General features: G+C 40.9%; 2 protein-coding genes across 4 annotated transcripts in view; one reads left to right on the top strand and one right to left on the bottom strand.

Moving 5' to 3' along the window:
• Nucleotides 1-10,356, top strand: part of FGF22 (fibroblast growth factor 22) — a 35,027-nt gene extending 24,671 nt beyond the window's left edge. For all 3 annotated transcript variants that reach the window (XM_056518025.1, XM_056518024.1, XM_056518023.1), the window contains exon 5: nucleotides 10,083-10,356. In XM_056518025.1, coding sequence (XP_056374000.1) covers nucleotides 10,083-10,274 — 192 coding nt within the window. In that variant the 3' untranslated portion in view covers nucleotides 10,275-10,356. The remainder of the gene's footprint in view (nucleotides 1-10,082) is intronic.
• Nucleotides 10,357-10,578: 222 nt separating this feature from the next.
• Nucleotides 10,579-16,846, bottom strand: part of RNF126 (ring finger protein 126) — a 52,930-nt gene continuing 46,662 nt past the window's right edge. The window contains exons 7-9 of the mRNA XM_056518014.1: nucleotides 15,857-15,950; nucleotides 14,191-14,306; nucleotides 10,579-11,354 (exon numbers count right to left, since the gene is read on the bottom strand). Of these exons, the coding sequence (XP_056373989.1) occupies nucleotides 11,199-11,354; nucleotides 14,191-14,306; nucleotides 15,857-15,950 (366 nt within the window). The 3' untranslated portion in view covers nucleotides 10,579-11,198. The remainder of the gene's footprint in view (nucleotides 11,355-14,190; nucleotides 14,307-15,856; nucleotides 15,951-16,846) is intronic.

Genomic DNA, 16,846 nt, shown 5'->3' with positions numbered 1-16,846 from the left:
ATAGTGGCTCAGTGGTTAGCACTGCTGGGGACTTGGGTTCAAATCCCACTAAGGACAACAATAAATAAAGCATGATTATTATAATAACGTCAGCAGAGAGAACTGTGCTCATGATGTCATCAGAGAGCATTCCGAAAAGAAAAGAATTTCCTCTGTAGTATTCAGCAGCCAATAAGTACAGGATGGATTAAGAATTTTTAATAGAAGTAATTTACAAATATGTATAACTTTCTGCCAACAGTTGATTTCAAAGAAAAAAAGGTTTTCACCGGAATGCCCCTTTAAAAGGGGTACTCCCATAGAAAACTTTTTTTTTTTAAATCAACTCGTGCCAGAAAGTTAAACAGATTTGTAAATTACTTCTATTAAACATTCTTAATCCTTCCAGTACTTATTAGCTGCTGAATACTACAGAGAAAATGGTTTTCTTTTTGGAACACAGAGCTCTCTGCTGTCATCACGAGCACAGTGCTCTCTGCTGACATCTCTGTCCATTTTAAGAACTGTCCAGAGTAGAAGAAAATCCCCATAGCAAACATATGCTGCTCTGGACAGTTCCTAAAATGGACAGAGATGTCAGCAGAGCGCACTGTGGTCATGATGTCAGCAGAGAGCTCCGTGTTCCAAGAAAACCAAATTCCTCTGTAGTATTCAGCAGCTAATAAGTACTGGAAGGATTAAGATTTTTTAATAGAAGTAATTTACAAATCTGTTTAACTTTCTGGCACCAGTTGATTTAAAAAAAATAAAAAAGGTTTCCATGGGAGTACCCCTTTAAGAGTCTCCTCTGTTCTCCACTTGTTACCTGTATTAATGGTACCTGTTTGAACGTATCAGTATAAAAGACACCAGTCCACAACCTCAAACAGTCACACTCCAAACTCCACTATGGCCAGGACCAAAGAGCTGTCGAAGGACACCAGAAACAAAATTGTAGACCTGCACCAGGCTGGGCAGCTTGGTGCGAAGAAATCAACTGTGGGAGCAATTATTAGAAAATGGAAGACATACAAAACCACTGATAATCTCCCTCCATCTGGGGCTCCACGCAAGATCTCACCCCGTGGTGTCAAAATAAGAATGGGGAGCAAAAATCCCAGAACCACCTAGTGAATGACTGCAGAGAGCAAAATAACAAAGACCTTCATCAGTAACACACTACGCCGCCAGGGACTCAAATCATGCAGTGCCAGACGTGTCCCCCTGCTTAAGCCAGTACATATCCAGGCCCATCTGAAGCTTGCTAGAGAGCATTTGGAAGATCCAAAAGAGGATTGGGAGAATGTATGAAGAGGGAATGTCGGCTGACATTTTGTGCGGGGGTCATGATGCGCCATTCCAAGGGAGAGCTGTGGCCTCATACAGAAGATTGCAGTGGGTCTAAATCTAAAATGCGATCCCCTTTGGATAGGAGATAAGTTTTTCAGCATAATCTATCTCCTTTAACATTGCATGGATCTACATGGCAGAAATGTGCACAAGGCCTCAGATGAGATTTCCTCCCTCATTTGTCTCAAGATTCAATCTTGCTTTTGGTTAAAAAAATTAAAAAAGTGTCTTGCTTACAAATCCATATGTCAGATCCACATTCTCTACCTTTATTTTCTATTTGTTTCAATTAAGACATGCTTTTTAGTAAGAAAAATAAATGTCTCAAAGGTCACTCAACCTTAAAGTTTGTAGTCAGGGAGCCTGCCATCACCACACTCATATATACAGTATCTCATATTAGTGAGTCCACCCCTAAGTGGAAATGTCCAGATTGGGCCCAAAGTGTCAATATTGTGTGTGGCCACCATTATTTTCTAGCACTGCCATAAGCCTGTTGGTCATGGAGTTCACTAGTTTCACAGGTTGCCACAGGAGTCTTCTTCCACACCTCCATGAAGACATCACAGAGCTGGTGAGTGTTTGGAGTTGTTAAAATGTTGCCATACTTTCCTGTGGTCCAGTCTCCAAAAAGGAAGGAATATATCTTGGTCTCATCTGACCATATGACATAGTTCGAGTAATCCTCGAACTAAGTAATCCTTAGTCTGCGTTTCTTAAGCAAACAGTTAGCAGGCTTTCTTGTGCTTTATCTTTAAAAGATCAGGTAGGAGTGTGCTGTTCCCACAGCAGATAAAGATGTCTTCCTGGCACTCCTCCAGCAGTAGTGAATAATTTTAACCGTAGGCACGGACTTAATAAACTTTTTTATTTTCTAAGACATAAATAATGGCGGACAGCACGTTTCAAGGGGCCTGACGAAGAGGGGGGTCATGCCCCTCGAAACTCGTTGTGCGCCATTATTTATGTCTTATGTCTCTGCACGCAACTTCTTTGATCGACCATGGCCATTCCTGTGCCAAATGGAACCTGTTCTGTGAATGTGCTAATGGTCTTGCCCAAGGTGCTGCAGCTCACTTCCAGGGTTTTGTCAATCCTTTCAGAGCCTAAAACATCTTTATGTAGAGCTACACTTTATTTTTTCAGACCCTTCGAGATTAATTTTCCATGAGGTACCTTGCTGAGAGTGTGAGAGCGATAACACCAAATTTAAGGCACCTGCTCCCCATTCACACCTGATATCCTGTAACACTTAAAAGTCACATGACATCGGAGAGGGAAAATGGCTAATTGTGCCTAACTCAGACATTGACTTAGGGGTGTACTCACTTTTGTTAATGGTTGTGTTTAATTTTGAAGAGATACAACATTAAACACAGTTATACCGGCTGTGCACTCACTACTTACATTGTGACAGAGTATCTGTTTCTTCAGTATTGTCACATGAAAAGATATAAAATACTTACAAAAATGTGAGGGGTGGACTCACTTATATGAGATACTGTATTTGTATACATATAGGCATAGCCGTAAATGTTGGCACTCCTGAAATTTTTCTAGAAAATGAAGTATTTCTCACAGAAAAGGATTGCAGGAACACGTTTTGCTATACACATGTTTATTCCCTTTGTGTGTATTGAAACTAAACCAAAGAAGGGAGGGAAAAAAAAAGCAGAATGGACACTATGTCACACCAAACTCCAAAAATGGTCTGGACAAAATTATTGGCACCCTTAACTTAATATTTGGTTGCACACCCTTTGGAAAAAATAAATGAAATCAGTCACTTCCTATAACCATCAATAAGCTTCTTACACCTCTCAGCCGGAATGTTGGACCACTCTTCCTTTGCAAACTGCTCCAGGTCCATTTTGGCAAAATATAGTCTTGCTTTTTTATGTCTCTGTGTCAGCAGTGGGGTCCTCCTGGGTCTCCTGCCATAGTGTTTTATTTTATTTTAATGTTGACGGATAGTTCGCACTGACACTGATGCTCCCTGAGCCTGCAGGACAGCTTGAATATCTTTGGAACTTGTTTGGGGCTGCTTATCAACCATCCAGACTCTCCTGCGTTGACACCTTTCATCAATTTTTATCTTCCGTCCATGCCCAGGGAGATTAGCTACAGTGCCATGGGTTTCAAACTTCTTGATAATGTTGCGCACTGTGGACAAAGGTAAATCTAGATCTCTGGAGATTGACTTGTAACCTTGAGATTGTTGATATTTTTCCACAATTTTGGCTCTCCAGTCCTCAGACAGTTCTCTTCTCTTTCTGTTGTTCATGCGTAGTGTGGCACACACAGACACACAATGTAAAGACTAAGTGAACTTCTCTCCTTTTTATCTGCTTTCAGGTGTGATTTTTATATTGCCCACACATGTTACTTGCCCCAGGTGAGTAAAGGGGCATTACATGCTTGAACCAATCTTATTTATCCACAATTTTGAAAGGGTGCCAAAAATGTTGTCCAGCCCATTTTTGGAGTTTGGTGTGACATTATGTCCAATTTGCTTTTCTTTCTCCTCTTTTCTTGGTTTAGTTCCAATACACACAAAAGGGAATAAACATGTGTTACTGCAATCCTTTTCCATGAGAAATACTTCATTTTCTTGAAAAATTTCAGGGGTGCCAACATTTACGCCCATGACTGTAGGTGTACATCAACTTAAACATAAATTTCCATAAAGCTATAGTAAAAGCAAAGATTGGAAACTTTGTATAGTACAATACAATGCACTCAACAAAATATATGAAAAGTAGAGATGAGCAAACTTATTGTAAATTAGATTCGTCACGAACTTCTCGGCTCGGCAGTTGATTACTTATCCTGCATAAATTAGTTCAGCTTTCAGGTGCTCCGGTGGGCTGGAAAAGGTGGATACAGTCCTAGGAAAGAGTCTCCTAGGACTGTCTCCACCTTTTCCAGCCCACGGGAGCACCTGAAAGATGAACTCATTTATGCAGGATAAGTCATCAACTGCCGAGCTGAGAAGTTTGTGACGAATCGAATTTACTGTAAGTTCGCTCATCTCTAATGAAAAGTACTGAGTATCTGAAATGTTCAAAAGCCCCATGAAGAATGAAGTGCTGGTCGCACATAGACAAAGTGCTCCATCCATTCAGGGAACAATATTTCTCTGTTCTAGGGGCTGGTGGAGGTTTGTTATTCCCTACCCTGTGGCTAAGCCATAACTTTTAATGCTGGAAATACCCCTTGATTAAGATTGTGTTACAGCTGCCCATAGAACTCTATGGAAAGGAGGAGGAAGAAGCAGCATAGGGTCCATTCACACAGAAGAACTTACAGCAAAAAAAATTAAATAAAAAAAATTCAGCTCTAAAAGTCTGCAACATAAGGTTAACATTGTGCTGAATGGCATTTCCACACAGTGCAAGTGTTTAAATTAAAAAAGGTAGTACACGTGGTGTTTTAGGTAAAATGACTTTCATCCTTGTACTCTTCTTCTATCTGCATGGCTCTAATAACTTCTTGGCGTCTTTTCTTAACCACAAGCTCCTGTTACCATACAACAGTGCATAGACTTTCCCAAAATACGCCTTGTCAGAATATACAGTAGATATACAATAACTGCCAATACTTCTGGAACAGATTAGTAGATTGTAGTTGAACTGAGCATTTTTTTGGTTACATTACAACCCCCCCCCCCCATCCCGTCCCCAAATAAAGTTACATATTTTATTCAGGGTGAACGATAGCAGTTCCAACCAATGATACAGATTTTCATCCTTCACAACAGATTGGTAGTAGAACTATTCAAAAGTTTTTTGAAATTCCAGGGACAAGTAGAAATTAAAAAAATCTAAAAACAAAAAGTAGTAAGCATTACATTAAACAAATTAACAGTCACATTAACCTCTCTACTTTTATTTAAAATGTCCCCTATTTCTATTGTCTAAACCTGGGTGTACCCTATGGCATAGTAATATGCAATAAAAAATTTTTTAGATTACTTCATGCTAGAACCATATAAATGGTTAAAAACAAACAAAACCTTTGACATTTCAAAACATTTTGATCAGTCGGGATCTGACTGTTCAGTGTGCAGTTATGCACTTCACGCCCCAGCTACCTGCATGAGCCAACCTTCTTAATGACTAGTCTATGAGGCTTGTTTCCTGCTACAAGACAGATCCAGGAAGCAAAACACTTAAACCCCAACCAAAGAAACATTTTTTACCGTTTAAAAGGGGTACTTCACCCCTAGACATCTTATCCCCTATCTGATCGCGGGGTCCCACCGCTGGGGACCCCCGCAATATAGCATGCGGCACCCACCTGTTTCTGGTCCAGAAGCGCTGGAGGGTCCGTCATGCCCCCTCCCATAGACTTGAATTGAGGGGACGGGGCCTGACCTCACACGGGGGCGGAGTCGTGACGTCACAAACTTCCGTTCCCATGGTCGGAACCCAGACCCTCCAGCGCTTCCGGAGCAGTAAGAGGTGGGTGCCGCATGCTATATTGCGGGGGTCCCCAGCGATCAGACATCTTCTCCCCTATGCTTTGGATAGGGGATAAGATGTCTAGGGGTGGAGTACCCCTTTAAGCCATTAGACCCTATCTGGTGTAATCAGACAATCCTTTCCAAAATAGAGAAATTTTACTCTGTTTACATACTATGGAAACCATACTTTCAATCCATCAAGTCAAAACAGAAATTTACAAAGACCAGTGTTTCATACACCAGTCATAATACAGTATATGCTGTAGTAAAATGCACTTATTAACATTCATACACCTGTTAGGTAATCCGCAGCATGCACAGCTCCGCTCTCTCCCCTGCACAATTAATGTACAGAACTTGGCTTCCAGCAAGTTTGCCTTGTACATCAAACATGCAGGGCAGGGAGAGGTGGAGGCAGTGTCTTTATGGCACTTAAGCTTGGAAAGAAAACATGATCTCATAACTTTGCATCAGCTATCTGCCCATGTTTGTAGCCCATGTCTGAGAAAATAGAACTAACAGATTCCCCTTATGTCTGCCCCTGACTTATTGTATCTTTTGCCAAGACAAAAGGTTTATCAGAGCAATAAACCATCATGCAAAGTGACTGTCAGCTTGTTGGAGCAAATTTACAACTGCAACTGTACCAAAGTTCTGGTGCAATTTGAGCCAAAAAATAGGCTTACACAACATGCATTACTCATTGTAGACATGGTGTGGGCAACTGTCTAAATCTTACATATCATTAGTAAATTTGCACCATAATTTGGCTTTAAAGACAGGAGATTTTACACACACACACACACACACACACTATCTCATGTGAGTACATCCCTCACATTTTTTTATTATAGCTTTTCATGTGACAACACTGAAGAAATAACACTCTGATACAATGTAAAGTAATGAGTGCACAGCCTGTATAAGTGTTTAATTTTGTGTCCCCCTTCACTATAACTCAACACACCCACTAATGTCTAAACCTTGGCAACAAGCAAATACACCCCAAAGTGGAAATACCCAAATTGGGCCATTATCCCTCCCCAATGTCACGTGACTCGTCACAGTGTCTCAGGTGTGAATGGGAATGAGGGGTCTTACATTTGGTGTTATCGCCCTCACAGTCTTATACTGCTCACTGGATGTTCAACCTGGCACCTCACTTCAAATAAGATTGCTAAGACCATACAGAGCTTTCACAGGTCAGGTTCCACTCAGAACAGGCCTAGCATTGGTCGATCAAAGAAGCTGAGTGGCCATGCTCAGAGTGATATACAGAGGTTGTCTTTGGGAAATAGACGTATGAGTGGAGCCAGAATTGCTGCAGAGGTTAAAGGGGTAAGGTCAGCCTGTCAGTGCTCAGACCATATGCCAAACACTGCATTAAATTAGTCAGCATGGCTGTCGTCCCAGAAGGAAGCCTCTTCAAAAGATGAAGCACAAGAAAGACTGCAAAAAGCTTGCCAAAGACAAGCAGACTAAGCACATAGATTACTGGAACCATGTCCTGTGGTCTGATGAGACAAGATAAACACATTTGGTTCAGATGGTGTCAAAAGTATGTGGCGGCAACTAGGTTAGGAGTACAAAGACAAGAGTGTATTGCCATCAGTCAAGCATGGTGGTGGGAGTGTTAGGTTCTGGGGCTGCAGGAGTGCAGCAGGCACTGGGGAGCTACTGTTCATTAAGGGAAACATGAATGTCAACATGTAGGGCCAAGCAAGTCTACAGACCTAAATCCAGTTAAGCATTTGTGGGAAATCCTCAAAGGAAGGTGGGGGAGTGCAAGTGCAAGCTCTCTACCTTCCACCAGCTCCGTGATGTTGTGATGTGGAGTACAAGAGGACATTCTGTGAAGCTCTGGTGAACTCCATGTCCAAGAGGCTTAACCCCTTAAGGACGCAGGGTTTTTCCCATTTTCATTTTCTTCCTTATCACCTTCTAAAAATCATAACCCTTTCAAATTTTGCACCTAAAATTCAACATTATGGCTTATTTTTTGTGCCACCAATTCTACTCTGCAGTGACATTAGTCATTTAACCAAAATATCCAATGAGAAGCAGGGGGAAAAAAAATAATTGTGCGACAAAATTGAAGAAAAAATGCCATTTTGTAACTTTTGAATGAAAATATGAAAAAAATGAGGTGCGCTCCTAGTGGAGTATTATTAGGCGAGGTAGGGTGTGCACAAGTAAATGCACCTTACCTTGAATAGTTGTGCTAAGGGAACAACACCTCTGTTCGCCTGTAGACTCGCTGGGGTCTGTAGTCCAAAAAACACAGGAGGCAGCCTTGTTGCCTTCACCATGACCTTCAGGTAGCGGTGCAGTGGTACAGTAGTTGAAGGAAAAAGACGGGACATTTTGAATGGCGCCTAATTCCAGAAAACTAACATGCCAAGAGTATTTGTAACTTTTGGGGTCTTCCATTTCTATGCAGTGCCTTTTTCATGATCTAAAGTGACCAAAAATATGACATTTTGGACTTTGGAATTTTTTGGCACGTACGCCATTGACTGTGCGGTTTAATTAATATATTTTTACAGTTCATACATTTCCGCACACGGCGATATCACATATGTTTATTTACACAGTTTTTTTTTAAATGGGAAAAGGGGTATGATTCTTACTTTTATTAGGAAAGGGGTTAAATTAGCTTTATTAACTTTTTTCACACTTTTTTTTGCAGTGTAATAGGCACCACCCCCAAGCCCCCCCCCCCCCAGTGGCTACTGCACATATCGATATCATACACAGATCATTGCCATGTAATGACACGGCAAAGATTAGTGTTATCGGCAGTCGATTGCTTAAGCCTGGATTTCAGGCTTGGAGCAAATCAATCGCCGATCGGATGGATGGAGGTAAGGAGACCTCCGCTCGCATTCCAGCTGATCAGGACATCGCAATTTCCGGGAAGCTTTTAGTTTCATTTTAGACACGGCGATCAACTTTGAACGCTGCGTCTAAAGAATTAATAGCGCGCGGCCCAACTGTCATTAGCCGCCGGGACCGACCCGGTATGACGCGGAGTCACGGCGTTTTATACCAGGACTGGGCACAGGGCATACAGGTATGCCCTGCATCCTTAAGAGGTTAGAGGGGTACTCTGCCTCTAGACATCTTATCCCCTATCCAAAAGGATAGGGGATAAGATGTCTGATCGCAGGGGTCCCGCCAATGGGAACCCCCACGATCTCACCTGCAGCACCCAGTCATCTGGTGCACGGAGCAAACTTCGCTCCGTGCCTGATGACTAGCGATGCAGGGGCCAGAGGCTAGTGATGTCAAGGCTCCGCCCACTCATGACAAGTCTATAGGAGGGGGCGTTGCGGCCATCACACCCCCTCCCATAGACTTGCATTGAGGGGGGGGAGTGACCCTGACGTTCCAAGCCTCTGGCCCCTGCATCGCCAGTCATCAGGCATGGAGCAAAGTTCGCTCCATGCACCAGATAACAGGGGGGCTGCAGGATCAGACATCTTATCCCCTATCCTTTGGATAAGATGTCTAGGGGCGGAGTACCCCTTTAAGGCAGTGCTGGAAAAGAATGATGGCCACATAAAATATTGGTACAATTTGGACATTTCCACTAAACTTATTTTTGTCATCAAGGTTTAGACTTCGTTGCTGTGTGTTGAGTTATTGTGAGGGGACAAAACATTAAACACTGTTATACAGGCTGTGCACTCACTACTTTACATTGTAGCAGAGTGTCATTTCTTCAGTGTTGTCACATGAAAAGATAAATATTCACATTTCTGTACACTTTTTATTTTATCTATCTTGTTAGCTCTCTCTTCTGTACAGGATATATCTAAATATATCTCCAGCCAAGTTAGGCATTCTGTATCTGCAAACTAAGCCGATTTCTTTAACAATTAGCACCATAAGTTATGACTGGTTACATGTTACTGCCTTGGAGCATTGTAATCTTAAAACTTGCTTGTTACTAGGGATTGACTGATTAACGGTTTGGCCGATATTATCGGCCGATAATCACGATTTTGGACATTATCGGCTATCGACCCTAACCTCCACCGATTATCGGTATCAGCCCTAAAAAAACGATATCGGTCAATCCCTACTTGTTACCCTAAGCGTACATACAAAATTTATGTATAACAAGGTCACCAGACATTATTGCATCAACAATATACAAACTGCACACCCATTAATGTAGACCACGCTATGCAAATCTATGATAAAAGCACGTGCTGGCCAAAGATTAGGAGATATCCTTCAGGAGAAAAGAGTAACAACAATCTTTACTTTGCTTAATTTACAGAAGGAATATGGGCCCAACTGTGAGTTCCAAGAACGCATTGAGGAAAATGGTTACAATACCTACTCTTCTGTAAGATGGCGTCACAATGGAAACTTCATGTACCTGGCACTAAGAGAGAATGGGCTTGCAAGACTAGGGAGAAGGACTCGTCGCACACATTACTCCACACATTTCTTACCCGTATCAATATGAACTTGCTGGAAACAAAGTTTGTATTGCTCAAGCGCTCAGTCATTTTAACAAATAAAAAAAAAATAAAAAAAAAAAACAAAAACGCACCAGATGATTGTGTTTCTAACGCAATCCAAGTGTATGCTCATTGAAAACTAAGCAAGAATAAAAAACAAATAAATACATAATGTTTTGTACATATAGGATTCCATAATACTGGTAAAATTAAAAATTCTAGAGTGTTGTGCATTTACTTTCATCCCGCAAGGAACAAGCAACACGCTTGAGAGAAAATAAGGAACAATTATTGTAAATCATTTCACAAAGGAATAAAAATGACACTCTGAATGATGCACTGTAACACAAATCATTACTGTACTATGTCCAAAACTGTATGAATAACAAATTATGAGAGTGATCTTAGCCTAACTTCCTTTTTTTTTTAACCATGCCCACTCACTTTACAGGATGGCACATTTTGCAAGTATTCTCTAAACCAGGAAACAAAATGCGTTGTGCAGTAACTGCTCACGCCAAGAGCAGTATTAATCATTCATGTTTAATTTAAAGATTAAAAACCTCAAAGCATTAAAAAATAAAATGATAAAAAGGAGTTACCGAACCTCTGTGTTTTAAAAGAGGAGACCCAAACCCTTCTGAAGAAAAAAAAAAAAAAAAGTCACACCCACACAGTCTTTTCCATGCCAGATGTCATTTTAGGGAGGGGGGAAATGAAACTGATGATGAGCAGTTTGGTTCCCAGCTGTTCCACTTGGGAAGGAGGAAGAGACACTTAGACTTAACCCCCATTAGTCTTAAAGTGCCCTGCTCAGGAACTCCTGGACAGGGTTCCCTCTTCGGCTCTGAATGCAGTGTTAAGAAAGCAGCAGATGAGAGGGTGGTATAAGGAGCTGGTACCCAGCAGCTGCTCCCCCCCTCCCTATCTCAGGAGTTATTGGCAGAATTATTTTCATCAGTAGGGGAGGTGGAGGATGAAGATGAAGCAGAGGAAGCAGAAAAATTCATGTCTGTTAATCCTGGAGGATTGGTGGCTGTGTTCTGACCACTCAGGCTTTTCCTACATACAGGACACGTATCATGCTGTGGGGAAGAAAACAATAGTTATAATAGGTGTACCAGTATAGCTCATTCTGTTCATCCTGGAAAACATGTACATGGGTCTTCTGTATCAAAACTGTAGAGAAAAGGGTCATGTTGCCAATTGTAAGTCTAGGTTCACACCGCATTTTGTGTTTGTTCCCCCCCCCCCCCCCCGTTTCTTTTCTCCTGTATAAGACAGCATACTAGTCTGTGTCATTGTGTTGCGAAAGAAAATGGGAAATAGATTTTGCTGTATGCCATCCAGAAAAATCTCTTTTTAGCATCTAACATTTATATTTTTTATCCTTTTCAAGAGTATTAAATGGACACATTATAGCGTTACAGTCATTGAACACAACTTTTGACAAAAGTGGTTGGTCGCATAGGGTATTATTCCTGAGACAAACTGCGATCGTGAGTTATTAGCCAGAAAAGAGAGTGCCATTGTGCTCAGCTTCCTGACCGGCCGAGAGGTCTGTCCATTTCTCTGCTTAGAAGTCTTTACAGGCACATGTACGGTTCTCTCAGCTGGCCATGGAGTGGAGCGCAATGCTGCCCGTTTCCCCGGCTAATAACTCACAGTCGCAGTGGGTCTCAGGAGTAAGACCCTGTGTGATCATCAGGTCAAAAGTTGTTTTTAATGACCGTAATGCTTTAGACAAACACAAAACAGAGTGTGTACCTAGCCAATGACAACCCCTTATCTGCAAGTTATTTTCTGCTGCTCATCATCTTTAATGTTCATCCTTTAAAGAAAAAACAAAGTTACTTACTTCTGCCTACATTCCTGTGCTGATCTCCCGTTCTGCATGCCGTTTTCATTCTGTTGTTACAGGAGCAGCGAACGTCAGATGACCACCGCAGCCAATTAGCAACCTCAGGAGTCCGGAGAGCCAAGGGGAGATTGTAGATTGACTGCGGCTGCCACTTGACACCAGATCACTGACGTAAGATATCTGCTGCTGTACACTAGGGGTTCGACCAATGACATTAGGTGCTGAACATTGCAGGCAGAATGAGGGATCAGAGAAGGAACAGAGGCAGAGGTAAATAATTTTTTTTTTTTTTTTTTTTTTTTAATTGAGAGCCTTATGTGGGAGAGATGAGGGGGCATTAATAATATACACACGGAGGGAGATGAGGAGACAGTATTAACAGACACAAGAGGGGGAGGAGGGTAAAATATTAACTGACACACAGGAGGGAGATGAGGGACAGGAATGACTGACTATATAAGGTCACATAATTTCCCCGTTGCGCGATATCACATTACGTGACGTGCAACATTATTTTCTGCTGGCTCCTAAATTCTTGACAAAGTTGTTAATCCCTGTATTAGATAAAGAACATATGCTCCTACTTTTAAATTTTTTTAATTAAAGTCACTTCATGAGTGGAATGGATTCAAAAAAGAAAATGGATGCAGAGTAGGCTTTAATACTGACCCACAGGAGAGCAGCTGGGTTACAATATAATAGCCTTTAATATCTGGTGCACTGAGACCCCCAGCCTCTTTAGATTGGGATAAGATAGCCGTGGACAACCATTTATAATTTTTTTACTAGCTTATGTGAAAGAGCAAATTTTTTTTTACTTTGGAAAAGACGTAGGCAGGGAAAAGGGAATAGTAAGTGAACGCATGAGTAAGTGAAACATTTTAAAATGTGGCAATCTAGCCCACCCATGAGATATCTGCTTATAGACCATTTTTCGGTGTCAGCCACCAGGTCCGTTAGGAGGGGTTCATAGTTCACAAAATATAATGTGTCTATTGAGTAAGGAAGAGAAGGTCCCACCTAGGAAACTGAGTAGCGGGCATTCAGTGTATTCAATGTTTTACTTTGACAGATCTGTTTTATACTTGTTTTGATGAATCCCCTGCTACACCACAATTGTTTGTTTATGCTTGTTGCACGCTTCTTTTCACGCACCCCAAATACCTTGTATAAACTGTTTAAAACTTTAATAAAAAAAAAATAAAAAAGTAGAATCAATATATGTTCTTTATATTTTCAAATTCATTATAATCCACACCTCAAACTTCAGAACTGTACAGCAAAACCACACAACACAAAAAAAAATTTAAAAATTAAAATAAATTTTTACCAATTCACATTTGATTTTGTTCATTTGGCCATCTGATAAAAATAAAAAACATTGTGGGAGATCAAAACCTGTGTAGAAGAGTGGTGCAGTTGCCCATAGCAAACAGAGTGCTTTCAATTTTCAGAAGTCTTAAAAAATAAAAAACGAAAGAAGCAATCTGATTTGTTGCTATAGGCATCTGCACCTCTACATAGGTTTTGATAAATCTACCCCATTGAGATGAATTTCATGGCCTTAAAATACAGATTTTCCGCTGACAACAATGCAGCACATTATTGTAAAAAGTCTGCTAACTTCTTACCGGATTTATTTTGTTTTAACCATAAAAATGCTGTTTTACATTTTGACACCCCCCCTCCATGCAGCTCTATGGGAGAGCTGGAGATTCCCGAGTGCAGTGCTCCCGCTCTCATATAGAGCTTCATAGAGGGGGGTATGATAGCCGCCGCTTCGTGCGGTGGTCGACGCGCCTTATTCAGGAGGAGAGCTGGGGCCCCGTACAGGAGATCGCAGGGGGTCCCAGTGGTTGGAACCCTCGCAATACTTATCCCCTTATCCTTTGGATGGGGGATACATTTTTTATATCCCAGAGTACTTCTTTAATATACATCAATACTGCCTCTATCACCGAGTTCTGAATTTCCAGATATACTCAGTTTTATCCATGAAATGTGTAGTGGGCAGTTAGCCAATGGATTGTAATAAATAAGTAAATTCCTTTCATACTGACCTGTTCTAACCAGGGGATGATGCAGTTATTATGAAATAAATGATTGCAAGGAAGTTGTCTCACATTTTCACCAACTGTATAATCCTCCTTACATACTGGACATTCCAGTCCAGAACCTGAAAGTTACAGAATCATCATAAATACAACTTCAAAAGAAAAAAGGCATGTGCTCAAAGATTAAACTTAAAAGCATTATAGCACTAATTAAAATTATCCCCTATTCATAGGATAGGGGATAGCTATGTTATTAGTCCAACTGCTGGGACCCCCATTAATGGCAAGGAAGGTGAAATATTCCCAAATGAAGGGAGTGCACCGGCAGCCAGAACTACATTCATTGTCTATGGCGTGACGCTTGGTAATGTGCAGCTAATTGCTGGAACTGTAATCCGCTAGAGATGTTTCAGTGCAAATTTCTGTGTGAAAACTCTGCTGCAAGTGTGCATTTACCCTAAATAGAGGACCTGCATTGTATCCCTGCTAACTCACCAACAGTATTCCTGCAGTCTAATTTGTTTCATCCAAGCTCAGCTGCATTTATACATTTTAATAATGCAGCTGGGTCATCTGACCACCATGAAGACAAACCAAAAAAGGACATGCTCTATTGTAGTTCACAGGAAGTCAGGCACTCAGGACAGACTACTTCCTGTGTACAAAGAAATACATCATAAAATGCCTCCTGGCATCTCCCAAAACCCTCCTCACAAAGCTCTACCCTGCTTATTTTTTATATTTCCATATTCCCCATGCACAAGTGCCCTTAAGGATATCAGTTCTGCCATATCTAAACAGACCTTGAGTGCAGTGATATCTTAGACAAGTCCATACAATATTTAGCTACTAAGCTATAACTTTACCAAATGTACTTGATAGGAGCAAGTATAGTGATGCCGCCGCCCCCCCCCCCCCCCCCTTATGAAGTCAGTGGTATGCTGTGAAATATAGGCTTATCTAGGATAGTCAGAGAGGAATTGAATCAAGATAGCAGACAACCCATAAAAGGCACATTGAGTAAAGTACATATGAACAAAAGCCTCAAATTTTTTTTTTTTTTTTTTAATAATGTCATATTTTGCGCTATTAAGGCAAAATGTCCCTTTAATATATTACAGACACTGGATTTATCTATCAACTATGCACTCTCCAGCTAAGCAATTAAATAAAACGGCCCCTATAAAAGAAAATAAAAAAACCTTAAAACCCCACAGTGGGAATAAAGGTGCAATCCTCTGTAATACATCAGTTTCTAAATAGCTTTTTCTTCTAGTCTTCTAGCTAAATAAAGTAAGTGTATTTCCAAAAGGGCATAAAAACACCTTAAAAGGAAAGTTAAACTATGCATAAAAGAAAGCTTATTTCACCCTTAAAGGGGTTTTCCAGTGAAAAATAGCACAATCTCTAGAACAGAGCCCCGGCTCTCTGAGGGTGCAAGTTATAGATGGCACATGCTCCATTAATTTGTATGGGAGTGCTGAAGATACACAAGTACAGCACTCCTCTCCAGAACCAGTGGATAGGGGATAAGATTATTTACTGGACAATCCCTTTAAAGGTAAAACCACAAATCAAGATGACCAAGTCACCATTGTTCGTAAAAGATGCCCCCCCCCCCAAAAAAAAATAAAAAATAAAAGAAAGGGCGTTCTTAAAGTTAAATACTCACCCACATGTTCATCTGTTATTTGGATCGTAGGAAGGGCTTGGATCTTCTCATTGTCTGCAGGTGGGGGTCCAGTGTTTTCAAACTGGTTAAGTAACTAATTTGAGACATTAAAAATTAATAATATTTAGAAGACGACCTATTTGTTCTGAGAACACCACAAGAAGTGACAGTTAATAGTGTAAGACTTTTCTCACATTAACATCCTTAGCAAATTAATCATTTACCTCAGTATTTCAAGGAAACAGGTTTTGATTTCATTTTTTACAGAGACCAAAGTTTTATTTTTGCCTGGTAGGTATTGGCGGTGAGGGGGAACTGATTTAATGGAATCTAAATAAAAAAAAAGTGGTGCTTTAATCTTGCCTGCTTTGGGGTAAGCAAACTAATTTGCATGTTTTGCCTTCCATCGAGTTGGTGGTCCACAGAATGCAATGGGGATATTGGATCTTCTATTTTGCTCCTTTGCCAAAAGCAAACTACAAACCTGGAAAACTTGCTGAAAGCTGTGACAGGCTTTACCTCAGTTTTTGGTGTTTCTAGCCACCTCAAAACATAGCAACACAAATCGTCCTTTCATACGAACAGATCTCCCTACTCACAGTGGACTCTTCCAGCTTCAAAGCAAGAAATCTCAGTTTTCAAAATAGTAAGAGGAAAAATTTTACATGTTCCTAATCATTTAACTAAAAACTAGTTTTAAAGGGGTATTGCAGGAATTTTTGTATTTGACTATGCTACAGGGGCTGCAAAGTTAGTGTAGTTCATAATATAGTGTCTGTACCTGTGTGTGACGGTTTTCTCAATTCATATGTGATTTTCACTCCAATATTTATTTTTAACAGCATACAAAATGACTTGTCTCAGATTTTTCCCAGGGTGCAATGCAGCCGAGACCTGACTCACTAGTCAGTTGATGGCAGGGAGCCTGTCTGCTTCAATGGGTGGCGCGATCGCTTGGTGCGAGAGAGATCAACCTGCAACTAATGCAAC

The sequence above is a fragment of the Hyla sarda genome, chromosome 1, assembly GCF_029499605.1.
Source record: "Hyla sarda isolate aHylSar1 chromosome 1, aHylSar1.hap1, whole genome shotgun sequence".
Lineage (NCBI taxonomy): Eukaryota > Metazoa > Chordata > Amphibia > Anura > Hylidae > Hyla > Hyla sarda.
This window is presented reverse-complemented; position numbering and strand designations above follow the sequence as displayed.